The 14240-nt window shown below is 38.5% G+C and overlaps 1 protein-coding gene across 1 annotated transcript in view; it reads right to left on the bottom strand.

Annotated features, from left to right (window-relative positions):
- Positions 1-14240, bottom strand: part of KIAA1671 — a 155903-nt gene that overhangs the window by 103643 nt on the left and 38020 nt on the right. Inside the window, exons 4-6 of the mRNA XM_084648916.1 lie at positions 13473-13566; positions 5915-9169; positions 4537-4659 (exon numbers count right to left, since the gene is read on the bottom strand). Of these exons, the coding sequence (XP_084505042.1) occupies positions 4537-4659; positions 5915-9169; positions 13473-13566 (3472 nt within the window). The remainder of the gene's footprint in view (positions 1-4536; positions 4660-5914; positions 9170-13472; positions 13567-14240) is intronic.

Genomic DNA, 14240 nt, shown 5'->3' with positions numbered 1-14240 from the left:
CTTAGAATGGATGTGATGCATTTAGTCACCACATGAGGGGGTATTATACAAACAGGACCAATGAATACTGAGCTCTAATCTTCTGATGGTAGTATGGTTCACAGTATCAAATGAGTATAACTTTGGTATAACTTTAAAAGCCTGGGTCTCCCCACATCTTTACCACAGAGTGTAGGTATGCAAATCTAAAGTGGTATCTAAAGTGATGTAAGGGGAGTGATCACTTTAGATAAGCTATTACCAGCAGGAGAGTGGGGTGGGGAGAGAGAAAACCTTTTGTAGTGGTAAACACCCATTTTTTCATGGTTTGTATGTATAAAAGCATCTTCTGTATTTTCCACAGTATGCATCCGATGAAGTGAGCTGTAGCTCACGAAAGCTTACGCTCAAATAAATTGGTTAGTTTTTAATCCTGTTAGCCCTGAAGACCCAAGACAGATAAAAGACTGTAGACTTTCGCTTGTTGTATATCAGAATTCTTTATTAAGTTCTGATTGGTTACACTTGTGCAAGTTTACTGAGGACAATGGGATTTTGCAGATGTCATTTAGGGTGGAATTTGTCCTGCACAACCTTTACTAATAGGGAATTAAGCACAAGTAGGGAATAACTCTGCTTCATTTTCAGATCACACATTGAGTTTGCAGGGCTGGTGATCACAAACTGATTTCTAAACTAAGCACATTTAACATGGAATTGAGAACAAACATGGACTCATTATACCATGTTTACTGAGTCATTTCTCAGAGTGAAAGCACTTTCTTAGAAGAAAAAGAAATAACATGTGGTTCAAGAAAAGTAAACTGGCTGAAAATCTAAGATTTTCATTAATGAAAAATCCAAGACATCTGAAATTGCAAAGTGTGTCTAACCAAGAAATTTCCCCTCTTTTAATTTCAATTAGCAACTTTTCATTAAAGAGAAATGTAGACAAGGTCACAGTTCATAAACTAAGTAATTACATTTTATTATACCTTTTATAATCTTAGTTTAAAGGGCAATCTTGGTATCAAAAGGCTGCTTTTACTCACTTGGGAAGAATGCAATGCTACAAAGTGATCTTAAAACCACTTCTCTGGATGGAGCCAACAGCCAAATAGTAAAAACCTCACTCCTGGAGAGACTCACAAAGCCAGACATTTTAGGAGATATCAGATACCTGAACAATCCCAACACAAGTCTCTGCTACTCCTACATGCCACAGCAGTTGCTTCTGTGCCAGCTGCACGTAGGCTACAGAAAGCAGCACTGAATTTCTGAGCAAAGGAAAGATGCTGGATCCACGGTTATCTGAATTCAGTAGCTGATTACCTTCAACATCATGTGCACAGAGAAGTGCTTTAGCCTGTTGCCTGCCCCTGAAGTGGTGGTGTTGGGAGCTGGAGAGATGAGGAGGAGATTCACTCCCCAAACTTACACTTAGATCTTGACAAACACCTTTTTTACTTGAGCTTGGTGGAGGGAGAAGGAAGAATTTCACCCTTAAAACAGATCTTATGACAAGAATACCACGTTAAAAACAAGGAAAAAGGTGAATCAGCTTAATTAAGACAAAGATTAACAAAGATGCCAAGCACAAAGGTGTAAGGACAACAATCTTCATTAGAAGAAACACAGAAAACTGATTAAGCAATCGGACAAGGACACAGCAAGTTTTTTCAGGAACTTTTCTCTGAAACTGACGTTTTGGTAAAGTTCACAGCACTACTGCAACCCTATGCTCAAAAGTTTATAATCTGGTATCATATGAATGAAACTCAACTCTCTGCAAAGGGCCAGCACAAGGCCTATAGAAAACTTGGACTCACAGACTTTAAGGACAGAAAGGGACCATTATGGTTATCTAGTCTGACTTCCTGCACACTGCAGGCCACAGAATCTCACCCACCCACTTCTGCAATAGGCTAGAACCTCTGGCTGGGATACTGAAGTTCTCAGATCTTGGTATTCCCTTAAATAGGATATGAACAGTATATTGGCCTTGTGCTGGCCACCTGCATGGGATGAATTGCACCAATATGTAAATAACCTGGAATTCCATTTTGATCAGGTAGAAACTAAACTCGAAGCCACAGGGACTTCCAAAGTCAAAGGAAAAACTGTAAAGACCTTAAATTTTATAAAAAAGGTTTCAACACTGCATACAAAAGGATTAAGGGCTGCATGATGATGATACAGATGAGATCTTGGAGAATATAATAGGGACCAAGAATAGTTAGAGGGTTAAGCTCCCTAAAATTGTGGAATCAGATGGATTTACAGTCTTCTTGATGGATCCTGCATTTGTTGCACTAAGAGGTAGTGGGTGGCCTGGTGTACATTGGGAAGCTTAACAGGAATAATGAGAACATCAAATACTAGCCACATGGAGAATCTGAGTACCATGTACCCATATGTATTGCGACAAAGTTCCTCCTCTACCTTGGTGGGTCTTGCGCTTATTGGCGGATTTGCTAACCTTGGAGCTTCACAGCAGCCCTCAGTTTGGCTGCTTTCATGAACCCATAGTCCAGGTCAACTCCTCCTGTGTCTGACCAGGAGTTGGGAGGTTTGGGGGGAACTTGGGCCCGCCCAGGGCCCTATGGAATGCAGCTATTTAGAGTGCCTCCTGGAACAGCTGTGCGACAGCAACAACTGACTGGGCTACTTCCCCATGGCCTCCTCCCACCACCTTCTTTATCCTCATCATAGGACCTTCCTCCTGGTGTCAGATAATGCTTGTACTCCTCAGTCCTCCAAAAGTATGCGTTCTCACTCTCAGGTCCTAGTGCCTCTTGCTCCCAGCTCCTTACATGCGCACCACAAACTGAAGTGAGATCCTTTTTAAACCCAGGTGCCCTGATTAGCCTGCCTTAATTGATTCTAGCAGCTTCTTGATTGGCTGCAGGTGTTCTAATCAGCCTGTCATCTTAATTATCTCCAGAAGGTTCCTGATTGTTCTGGAACCTTCCCTCTCACCTTACCCAGGGAAAAGGGACCTACTTAACCTGGGGCTAATATATCTGCCTTCTATTACTCTCCTGTAGCCATCTGGCCTGACCCTGTCACAGTATATAATTTCTAATTTTCTTAATCCAGCTTTCAAAAAAGTGTCTCATTTTAAAAATCAACCTATTTTTGTTCCAGTTATTAAACATGGGAATTTTTAATTAACATGACATTTTTATTACATTTATCAAAGAAACATGGAGAGAAAGATGTGAAAGAACATATTCTTAATATACAATAAGAAACTATGAAGGACAATTCTAAACATCTAGTATGATTAAAAAGCAAAATTCAGAGTAAATACATGTAGGGGAATTTCAAAATTAAAAACTATTTTGACCAACTTAGCAAAACAGAATTTCTCATTTTTGCATGTCAACTGGCATTTTACTTAGTTCTGCAGGTAGATAAGTCCCCACAACAGGGTAGCAGAAAATGATTCAAGAAAAGAAAGTAGGTGCAAGATGCATCTGACCGCATGGGAACACACAGCTGTCCATTTGCCAAACAGAACACTGCACAATGATGTCCTTAGGCAGAACATCTCAACTTTTTTTAGCCAGTTATTTAAAAAGATAGTCAAGTGTCAAACCTCTGGAAAAAGCAGATTTGTAATTAAAAAAAAAATACTGTCAGTGCTATTAGAGGGTTAGTTGTTTAACATAGTTCCCATGTTAAAAATGATGCAGGAGTCACTTACTGGTAAAAAAAATAATTTATGAAGCAATAGAAATAGAAATTTAGCAGTCAGCTGGATTTTTACATTGTGTACATTCTTCTTGCTGTATTCTAATTTTTATTCTTAATTCAAACTCCTCTCATCATTGTAGTCCTTAAAAAGATGCTCTTGAGTTGGTTGACAAACGAATACAGATACTTTGTGTTATATTACATGTACTTTATAATAATTTTAGATTGATAGCATTATATGCATCAAACAACATTTTATTTTAAATGGACACAACTTCAACATGGCCCAATATTTAATTTTGTAAAAACAGGTTTTAAAAACTTAGGAACAGAAATGTTTCCACAACTTTTGTTTTTAAAATTTCAACAAAACAGTTTTGAACAAAAACACCACTGTAGTGTTTAAAAACCAATACTGTATCACTGAAAATGTGAAATTAAAACGGACTACAAACAGAAGTGAAAGTTACTTAACTGATTTTCATTGTCCATGCTGAGAAATAAAGGCAAGCAGGGACAAAGAGTAACTGATGAAAAAAATTTAAAAATCCAATTTACTTTTAATAATCCAAGATTTTATGAGACATTGGTGTAAAAGTGCAAAGTGTCCCTTTAAAATCTAGAAAGGAATTAATTATGCACTTTACATATATTGCGTGATTTAACACAAACCTGAAAGCAGTAAGATACCCCATGGGAAAAATAACATTACCCTGAAGTAAAATTTTGCTCATGAAGTTACAAGTGTATTTGCTACTGCTTCTGTGAAGTTCTGATATACTGAGTAGTTGGTAATTCAATGTCACAAAAAAAAGACAACTGATTATGAGTGGAATATGCAAAGAAATAATAGCCTACCGTCCAGTGATGTGCTCTTCGGTCCTTATAAAAGCTATGGCTTCTTCTCTGGATAGGAACTACAGTCAAGTCTTTCCCACCTGATCTGTCAGAATTCTGCTTGGTCCATTCTTTTTCAGAGTCCTGTTTCAAAGGAGTACATAAAAATACCACTTTAAAATGTTTGTTTACTTCAAATATGAGAACTACAGAGAAAGCTCAAAGTTGGTTCACAAAGCAGACAAAACAAAGAAGGCTAACTGAAGCAGAAGAACTTTATGCAACATTTACATGGGCACAGAGACATTGGAACAAAGTTTTATAGTGGGGATGCTGAAAGCTATTGAACAAAACTGTAAACCCTGTATATGATGTAAACCACTTCAAGCCAGCGGGTGCTGCCAGACCCCCAGCACACCTAGTTCCAGCACCCCTGCACGGGTGATGCACATTAATTCTTTTTTAAAAAAGGAGTACTTGTGGCACCTTAGAGACTAACCAATTTGAGCATAAGCTTTCGTGAGCTACAGCTCACTTCATCAAGGCACTCCTTTTCTTTTTGCGAATACAGACTAACACGGCTGTTACTCTGAAACCTATCATTAATTCTTTTGTTAGGAGAACCCTCAGTAGGTTTCCCTCTGCCAGCACTTAGAGAGCAACAGACCACAAAAGTGGTAGCTGGAGGGGAGATTGGGGGAGGGAAAGTACCAACACATCTATAAAATAAGTTTTTCCCTTCACTGAAGCAAAAACCCCAGCCCAGTTGAGATGCCGATTCAAAACACATTTATTGACTTATAAAGCTGTGAATATAAAGATTTAACAAATAGTGCCTACAGCATTAAGAATACAACTTATAAACAATACTTCTACATCAAAAGAAAGCTGTAGTTTAATATTGTCAGTCAGTAATTTGCCACTTTTTAAAGGATACTACATATCTGCTACAGTATTGACTCTTAAAGGACATATTCCCTGTAAGGAATAACACTATGATTTTTTAAATTAAAGAGAAAGAAAGAAGAATCAAAGAGCCAAATCCTCACCTGGCATACACTTATGCTGGTACCAATATCAATGGAGCAAAGCTGATTTACACCCAGGGATGGCCCACAACATTTTTGGCACCTGAGGCGAAGAGCTCAAATGACCCCCTCATGCCCCCTCGCTTTGGCCAAAACTTTGAAACTCTGGGTCCTAGTGGCACCCCCCCCCCACAGTCTGGCACCTTAGGCTGCCACCTCAGTTCGCCTCATGGTAAGGCCAGCCCTGTTTACACCAGCTAAGCATCTGGCTCTAACACAGAAACAGCAAGACTGAAAGCAATCATGACAAAATATCTTCATCACTTTCACAGTTATAAGAGGTGCTCTAACAAATACTGCCTTGTAAATACCTTTTTATTTTCATGGCAGAAAGATTCTTGTTGATATGCACTCCTCTTTTTCAGTCTGTTTTCTTCACTTTCCAATGGGAAGCTTTGCCTGAATTGGGGCTGGTCCCTCCTTTCCTTTGCTTCTTCCCTCAGAGGCATGCTGCCTCTTGCTTTAGCAGGATGGTTCTTTTCTGAGTATGATCGTTTTAAATCTGGCAGTGCATTTCCAAAACCAGATGTACGGTCATTCCACTCAGCTTTGCTCTTCATATTGGAAAAGTCACTCTCATGTGAGGTTTTGTTTGCACTCTCTTTGTTCTTATTTACAGAGCTCCTCGTTACATTTTTGTGCCGGTCATCATCCACAGACATCTCTGTGAACTGCTGTTTTGTGAACACTTTCTTCTGTAATAAGCCACCGCTGCTACCACCACCATCGGGAGAGAAATTAGAAGCTAAACTGACTTCCAGTTTTTGGTCCACACTAATAGGATTTGCAGGCAGTACCTTGTTATTTGTGTATTTTGCACTTTGGAGCCTAGATGTTAAATTCTTCCCTTGATCCTCATCAATAATAAACGTCTTTTTTCTGGTACCAGTAGTGTCAGCAGGTGAATTTATAAGTTTATCTGAAAGTGAACTAGGCTTTCCCCAGTGGGGAGGACTGAATTTTCTATCTTTGGACTTTTGCTTACTCCATTCTTGGCTACAGGACTCCAGTTTCTCTTTGCTGTTTTCATGGAGAGTTAAGTTCTCCGGCCTGCGGTGTTCTTCTGCACAGATACCTTGTTTAGTGATACTAGCAGATTGATCCAAGTTCTTCCAATCTTTCCAGTTATAGCTGTGTGGAATTTTATCAGCCACATTCTTTTTGTACTTTGACTTCTCCCAATAAAACATATTCAGATCTTCAGAGAACTGGTTATCTTTTTCTTCTTGAATGTTACTGGTCTTTATGGATTCCTCTTTATATTCTGCCATAAGAGCATCAATATCAAGAACTCTAGATCTATACCTATCTTCAGTCTTTACTCTGAACGCATCATGACTCTTTTCCCCAAACATATTTTGTGTAAATAGTTCATTGTCTTTGTGCAAATGCCTGAAGTGTAGCGTGGATTTTGGCTCATGGTATGAGGAGACTTTTCCTCCACTACCTTTTAGGTCAGGTTGAATAGTATTTTTCAGGCCCTGTTTTAAGAGGAAAGCATCAACATCTATAATTTTCTCTTTAGTATGATCCAGCCCTCTCTCACAAGACCTCCTATTATCATCCTCTCCAAGCACTGGATATATATTTTTTAAACTTAGAATATCTTGTTCTTCCTCTTTAACCCAATGCTTGTTAACACATGCTTCTAGGGACTTATCTTTACAATGTATACTCCGTACATTTTTATAGGATTGCTGAGATGTAGGATTGGACCTTCTGGAAGAACCAGAGTTCAGAGTAACTGGTGCACTTTCAACCTCTGTAGGAATTTGGTTATTTTCATTTGCATTAACAGTACTTACAGAGCTTTTTTCTGTTTTATCAGGAATCTGATACGTAACTGCAAAATAGGTTGCCTTTGGTTCAAAGGGAGAAACCTGCTTCTTCAAATAATCATCAGGACTGATTGAAACTGTTTGGTTCACTTCCTTTGATTCTATCCCATCTTTGTTTCTTTTACTTTTCTTCTTTATTGCACCTTCATCAAATTGCAATGAATCTGTTCTACTCAGCCTTTTGATACTTTCTTGAGTTAGTGGGATAACTTCTTCTTGCTTGCTGGAGTCCTGAGGCAAGGTCTTCCTTCGCCACCTTTCTGAAATTTTAAGGTCAGAAACACTACTACTAGTTTTTCTGACTTTTTCTTCTGGTTCTACTAATCTGAGTTTGTCTCTTTCATTTTCAAGGGCTGCAACATCTAACCCTAAATCTTTTCTTACACAAATTGAGTCTGCATATTTCCTTAATCCAAAGACTCTGGATTTCTGTTTATCAGCAGTTATTACTTCTGTGCTAGGATGCGGGTCCACGGAGGGTTTATATAATTGGTTATTTCCAGGCACTGAAATATGACTCCCATGTTTATTGGCACTGGTTGAAATAACGTCTTGACCTAAATCAGCTCTGGATTCATAGCCATCTGTCCTAACTGGTTTTATACCAGCTCTCTCAGAAAAGCATTTGGTCACATTAGAACTCTCTGTTTTATTTATGCAAGAGAGATCATTCTTTTCTCTTTGCATTTCAGGATGCAGTTGTGTCATTTTTTCATTTGCTATCCCTAAATCCTTACTTTTGTTTGTAGCATAAGATGATTTCTCAATTATAAATACCTGTTCACTCTGATTTTTATTGGACTCTGTTATCTGTTCATGGAAAGTACATTTGCTGTGGAAGACATCTTTAGGTTCTCTAAAAGTAAACTTTTTTGTAGAAGTGTCCAACATGTCTTTAGTTTCTGAAATAAAACTACTTTCTTTCAAGGGGTCAGTTTTATTATCTAGCCCACACAGGTGATCAGGATGTAAGACATTCCCATCAGGTTTTCTCTTCTCTTTCACAGAAGATTTTCTAGTTTTGAGTGTCACAGCTTTATCTTCAGGTACTACTGTAATAGCTTCACTAAGTGCTCTTTCACCAAAAGTCTGAAGGATTTCATATCTTGGCTCTATTCGTTGGTAAATTAGAGAGTCCTCTACATGCTTAGGAGTGGGTTTTTCACATTTCTCACATGAAGAATGTTTTTCCACTGGAACTGCATGAGCAATTTTCTTGTCTTCATTTAGATAAGTTGTTTTTCCACATTTTTCTGCATCTGCTACATATCCTGATACACCAGACTGACCGTGACACTCTCTCTTTGAACTAGTTTTCTCCTGTAATTTTTTTTCCATCCCAAATCTTCTGTTATGGCCTAGCAAAGTCACAACATCATATTTGCCTTCAAATTCATTAGTCAGCTTTCGTGTAGGATCAATTACAGGGTGACCAGCAGCAATATTATGCCTCTGGACATTGTGGTCAAACATGGTGGCTCGGACAGTTTTTACATGTACATTTTCTGCAGGAGTGGTGGGTTTCAATTTTTTTTCAAAGTTATTTTTGGCTGACACAGAGTTTTCACTCTGCAAAGATACATTTTGCCTCTCTCTCAGAAAACTTCCTTTTCTTTCTATCTGATCAGCTTTCTCTGATATTTGTACTGTTTGTCGTGGTTTCCACTGATTCCCAATAGCACAGGTCTCACTACAATCTGTTCCAGGAGGAGGCGTCATCTCCTTAATCTTAAACAAAAAAATTCAACAGTTAGAAGTTTATTAAAAAAAAAAAAATGAACTACAACATTATACTACCTAGTATGTATTTATGTACCTAGTATGTATTTTACACACACACAAATTCCTTAAGAAAACTAACAAACAGATTCAAATATTGGTGTAAGGTAAACTTGCAAACCCTAGGATAAGTCCTCTTTACATCAGAATATCTTACCATTTGATTGTTTTTAATATAACAAATTAAAATTAAATGCATGAAGAATTCCTGGGTTCAGACTTTCATTGTATATTTTAATCTGCAGTGATTACTTCAAGTCAAGTTATACTCCGGAAAAGGTACTGCCACACAAAATACAGTAGAATATGAATATTTATACCATATTTTGTAAAAGCCAGCTTTTCCCAAAATAAATGATATTACTGGCTAGCTAAATGAATAAATGATTAGTACTCCATACTGCCATGCAAGAGACCTCAGTAATCTTGGGTATAAACCAGTAAGGGATAGAAGGCTCATGAATGATTGTCAGAACTTGCTAGTAGAAAGTAGTAAGGAGAAAGATAGATGGTCTGCCTGAGCCACAGGCATAGGTCTCAGGAGATCTGACTTCCATCTCCCATTCTGCCACTGACTTCCTGTGTAACCATGGTCAAATCACAATCTTTCTGTATCTTAATTTTTCTTTTTATAAAGGGAAATAATAATTCTCTCATCAAGATGTGGCAAGGATTCATTCATTCTTGTTCAAGATACACAGAGACTATGGCAAAGAGCACTTTAATAATGACTAGGAATAAAAAATAATCAGGAATTGCAGTTTGTGGAAATAATGAAGAACAGCTGCTGCTGGCTGTGGGGAGGGGCGGGCAAGCAATTCTGAGCACATTTCACAACTTAAGAGGAGTAGCGTTAAAGAAAAACTAAGTTAAACAGAAAAGGAGTACTTGTGGCACCTTAGAGACTAACCAGTTTATCTGAGCATGAGCTTTCGTGAGCTACAGCTCACTTCATCGGATGCATACCGTGGAAACTGCAGCAGACTTTATATACACACACAGAATATGAAACAATACCTCCTCCCACCCCACTGTCCTGCTGGTAATAGCTTATCTAAAGTGATCATCAAGTTGGGCCATTTCCAGCACAAATCCAGGTTCTCTCACCCTCCACCCCCCCACACACAAATTCACTCTCCTGCTGGTGATAGCCCATCCAAAGTGACAACTCTCTACACAATGTGCATGATAATCAAGTTGGGCCATTTCCTGCACAAATCCAGGTTCTCTCACCCCCTCACCCCCCTCCCAAAAACCACACACACAAACTCACTATCCTGCTGGTAATAGCTCATCCAAAGTGACCACTCTCCCTACAATGTGCATGATAATCAAGGTGGGCCATTTCCAGCACAAATCCAGGTTTTCTCACCCCCCCACCCCCATACACACACAAACTCACTGTCCTGCTGGTAATAGCTCATCCAAACTGACCACTCTCCAAGTTTAAATCCAAGTTAAACCAGAACATCGGGGGGGGGGGGAGGAAAAAACAAGGGGAAATAGGCTACCTTGCATAATGACTTAGCCACTCCCAGTCTCTATTTAAGCCTAAATTAATAGTATCCAATTTGCAAATGAATTCCAATTCAGCAGTTTCTCGCTGGAGTCTGGATTTGAAGTTTTTTTGTTTTAAGATAGCGACCTTCATGTGTGAGATTGTGTGACCAGAGAGATTGAAGTGTTCTCCGACTGGTTTATGAATGTTATAATTCTTGACATCTGATTTGTGTCCATTTATTCTTTTATGTAGAGACTGTCCAGTTTGACCAATGTAAATGGCAGAGGGGCATTGCGGGCACATGATGGCATATATCACGTTGGTGGATGTGCAGGTGAACGAGCCTCTGATAGTGTGGCTGATGTTATTAGGCCCTGTGATGGTGTCCCCTGAATCGATATGTGGGCACAGTTGGCAACGGGCTTTGTTGCAAGGATAAGTTCCTGGGTTAGTGGTTCTGTTGTGTGGTATGTGGTTGTTGATGAGTATTTGCTTCAGGTTGCGGGGCTGTGTGTAGGCAAGGACTGGCCTGTCTCCCAAGATTTGTGAGAGTGTTGGGTCATCCTTTAGGATAGGTTGTAGATCCTTAATAATGCGTTGGAGGGGTTTTAGTTGGGGGCTGAAGGTGACGGCTAGTGGCGTTCTGTTATTTTCTTTGTTAGGCCTGTCCTGTAGTAGGTAACTTCTGGGAACTCTTCTGGCTCTATCAATCTGTTTCTTTACTTCCGCAGGTGGGTATTGTAGTTGTAAGAAAGCTTGACAGAGATCTTGTAGGTGTTTGTCTCTGTCTGAGGGGTTGGAGCAAATGCGGTTGTCTCAGACAGAGACAAACAGGACAGTCTCTACGTAAAAGAATAAATGGACACAAATCAGATGTCAAGAATTATAACATTCATAAACCAGTCGGAGAACACTTCAATCTCTCTGGTCAAGCAATCACAGACATGAAGGTCGCTATCTTAAAACAAAAAAACTTCAAATCCAGACTCCAGCGAGAAACTGCTGAATTGGAATTCATTTGCAAATTGGATACTATTAATTTAGGCTTAAATAGAGACTGGGAGTGGCTAAGTCATTATGCAAGGTAGCCTATTTCCCCTTGTTTTTTCCTCCCCACCCCCCCCCCCGATGTTCTGGTTTAACTTGGATTTAAACTTGGAGAGTGGTCAGTTTGGATGACCTATTACCAGCAGGACAGTGAGTTTGTGTGTGTATGGGGGTGGGGGGGGTGAGAAAACCTGGATTTGTGCTGGAAATGGCCCACCTTGATTATCATGCACATTGTGTAGAGAGTTGTCACTTTGGATGGGCTATCACCAGCAGGAGAGTGAATTTGTGTGAGGGGGGGTGGAGGGTGAGAAAACCTGGATTTGTGCTGGAAATGGCCCAACTTGATGATCACTTTAGATAAGCTATTACCAGCAGGACAGTGGGGTGGGAGGAGGTATTGTTTCATATTCTGTGTGTGTATATAAAGTCTGCTGCAGTTTCCACGGTATGCATCCGATGAAGTGAGCTGTAGCTCACGAAAGCTCATGCTCAAATAAACTGGTTAGTCTCTAAGGTGCCACAAGTACTCCTTTTCTTTTTGCGAATACAGACTAACACGGCTGTTACTCTGAAATAAGTTAAACAGATTTGGGGGTGCACATGTGTATTTTCAAAACAATTTTAGGGAGGTCTGACACTTCCAATATCTACATTCAGTGATTGTACCTATTGTCGCAATAAAGGCTACATTTTAGTAATTTTCACTGTGGGAGTACATGATGATAAATAGAAGAAGTCTTTCTGCCCTATGAAAGCATTGAAATTAGTTCTAAAATTTTCAGTTAAACTTTTTTTTAAAGGTTTTAGTTCATTGAACTAAAAAAATTAATACTGTGGAATTTATTTATAAATCTTTTAAACTTTCTGATTTCCTGAGTTTTTTTAATTGGCAAAGCAAATTTATTCAGTCCTACTTTAGGTCAGCTTGTGAAGAGAGTAGCTTCCCATTAACTAAAAGAGTTAAAGTAAAGTTTGGATTTTTGTTCATTGTTCAATTACTCTTCTTCAAAATTAACTCATTAGACTCTCATATCAAATTGGCATTTTTCTTTCAAGTACTACTGTGTTGTAACCAGGACCGAATAAGATAAGAAAAAAACCCAGGCCCAAACATCAAGGGACTCAGGAAAAATATGCCTAAAATAACAATATTAAATCTTCATATACACAACAATTTTATAGTTTTAAGCAGAAAAGTTATATTTTGCACGACTTAAGTATTATGCTTAGAAACTAAGTTATCTATATATTCATCAGTTTTTAAAAGTGGCCAAATAAGACACTCCAGATTCTTTATGTAGCCCTGTGTTGTCATAGACCATTAGAATTAAATGTTACAGGAGGGGTTGGTAAAAAACGCAAAGCATGTTTAATATAATGATATATTATAAAAGCTTGAATTAATTCAGGACACTTTGGAAGTTTCATAAGAAGTTAATATGTGTAAGGCTATTGTCATTGGTTAATATATATGTGTGCAAAACTATAGACAAACATGTACATGATTTCTGTACATTACCAGGGTGGCCTAAAGAAGGAATTACCCAGGTAAACTTATTAAGATTATGCTATTCTTAATACTCACAATGGCAGTTTCTAACTCATTGCTTTCTATAGCCGTATGTGACACAGCATAGTACTATATAAATTATAGCTACAATTCTGTTTGGAAGACCAAGTCTGTAAGTACCACTTTCTTACCTTTTGATTTTCTTGTGTTTCACTAGTAACATCACTATTCAATTCAGTAGGTTTCTCAGGTTTAATTTCATTGGTTGATGCTGGGCTTGAAAACCTATTTGCAAAAATTTGTTATTTCTTTTAAGTATGGATGACATTAAACAACTTTAGTTAGTTGCCCAATATGCATTTTTTCAAATGCAAAATATGACACTTTCTTTTCATATAATTTTAAAATGCTCCAATTAATTTCTTATAAATGTGATTGGAGAAATCACTTTATTTCAGAGCACAAATCTTATCTTGATTCAGTGATTTATGTATGCCTGAACTATTAGCAGACAAAGCCCAAGCCTTCTCTACAGTTAACAAGCTAGATATACTTTATTTTCTATCTTGGAAAAAAATGTTCTAGAATTTAAGACATAATTTAGTTAGTAGACTACTGAAAAACAGGTTGAAAGTTCCCACTGTCTCTTGCATAAACTTTACTGTTACATTGAATTCTATTCGGTTCAGGCTCTTATCCCACACTCATCATTGCAGCATTCTACACCACAGATCTCTACAGTGTCTGCCTGTTCTAAACAGGCAAAACATCAGCTGGAGGGCACTTAAGCCCTGCCCTGCAAGTGACAGCTCTCATCTGCTTCCCTGCTTCCTCCAGAAAAAGATGCAGAATCATGGATCTGTAGACCCGGATATGAAGGTGAAATAAAATGCCTATCTGGCGCAAAATCTGATAGTAGATAGTGTCACTGAGGTGACACTGATAAAGGTCTACCCTAA

The sequence above is a fragment of the Lepidochelys olivacea genome, assembly GCF_965140295.1.
Source record: "Lepidochelys olivacea isolate rLepOli2 genome assembly, chromosome: 15".
Lineage (NCBI taxonomy): Eukaryota > Metazoa > Chordata > Testudines > Cheloniidae > Lepidochelys > Lepidochelys olivacea.
This window is presented reverse-complemented; position numbering and strand designations above follow the sequence as displayed.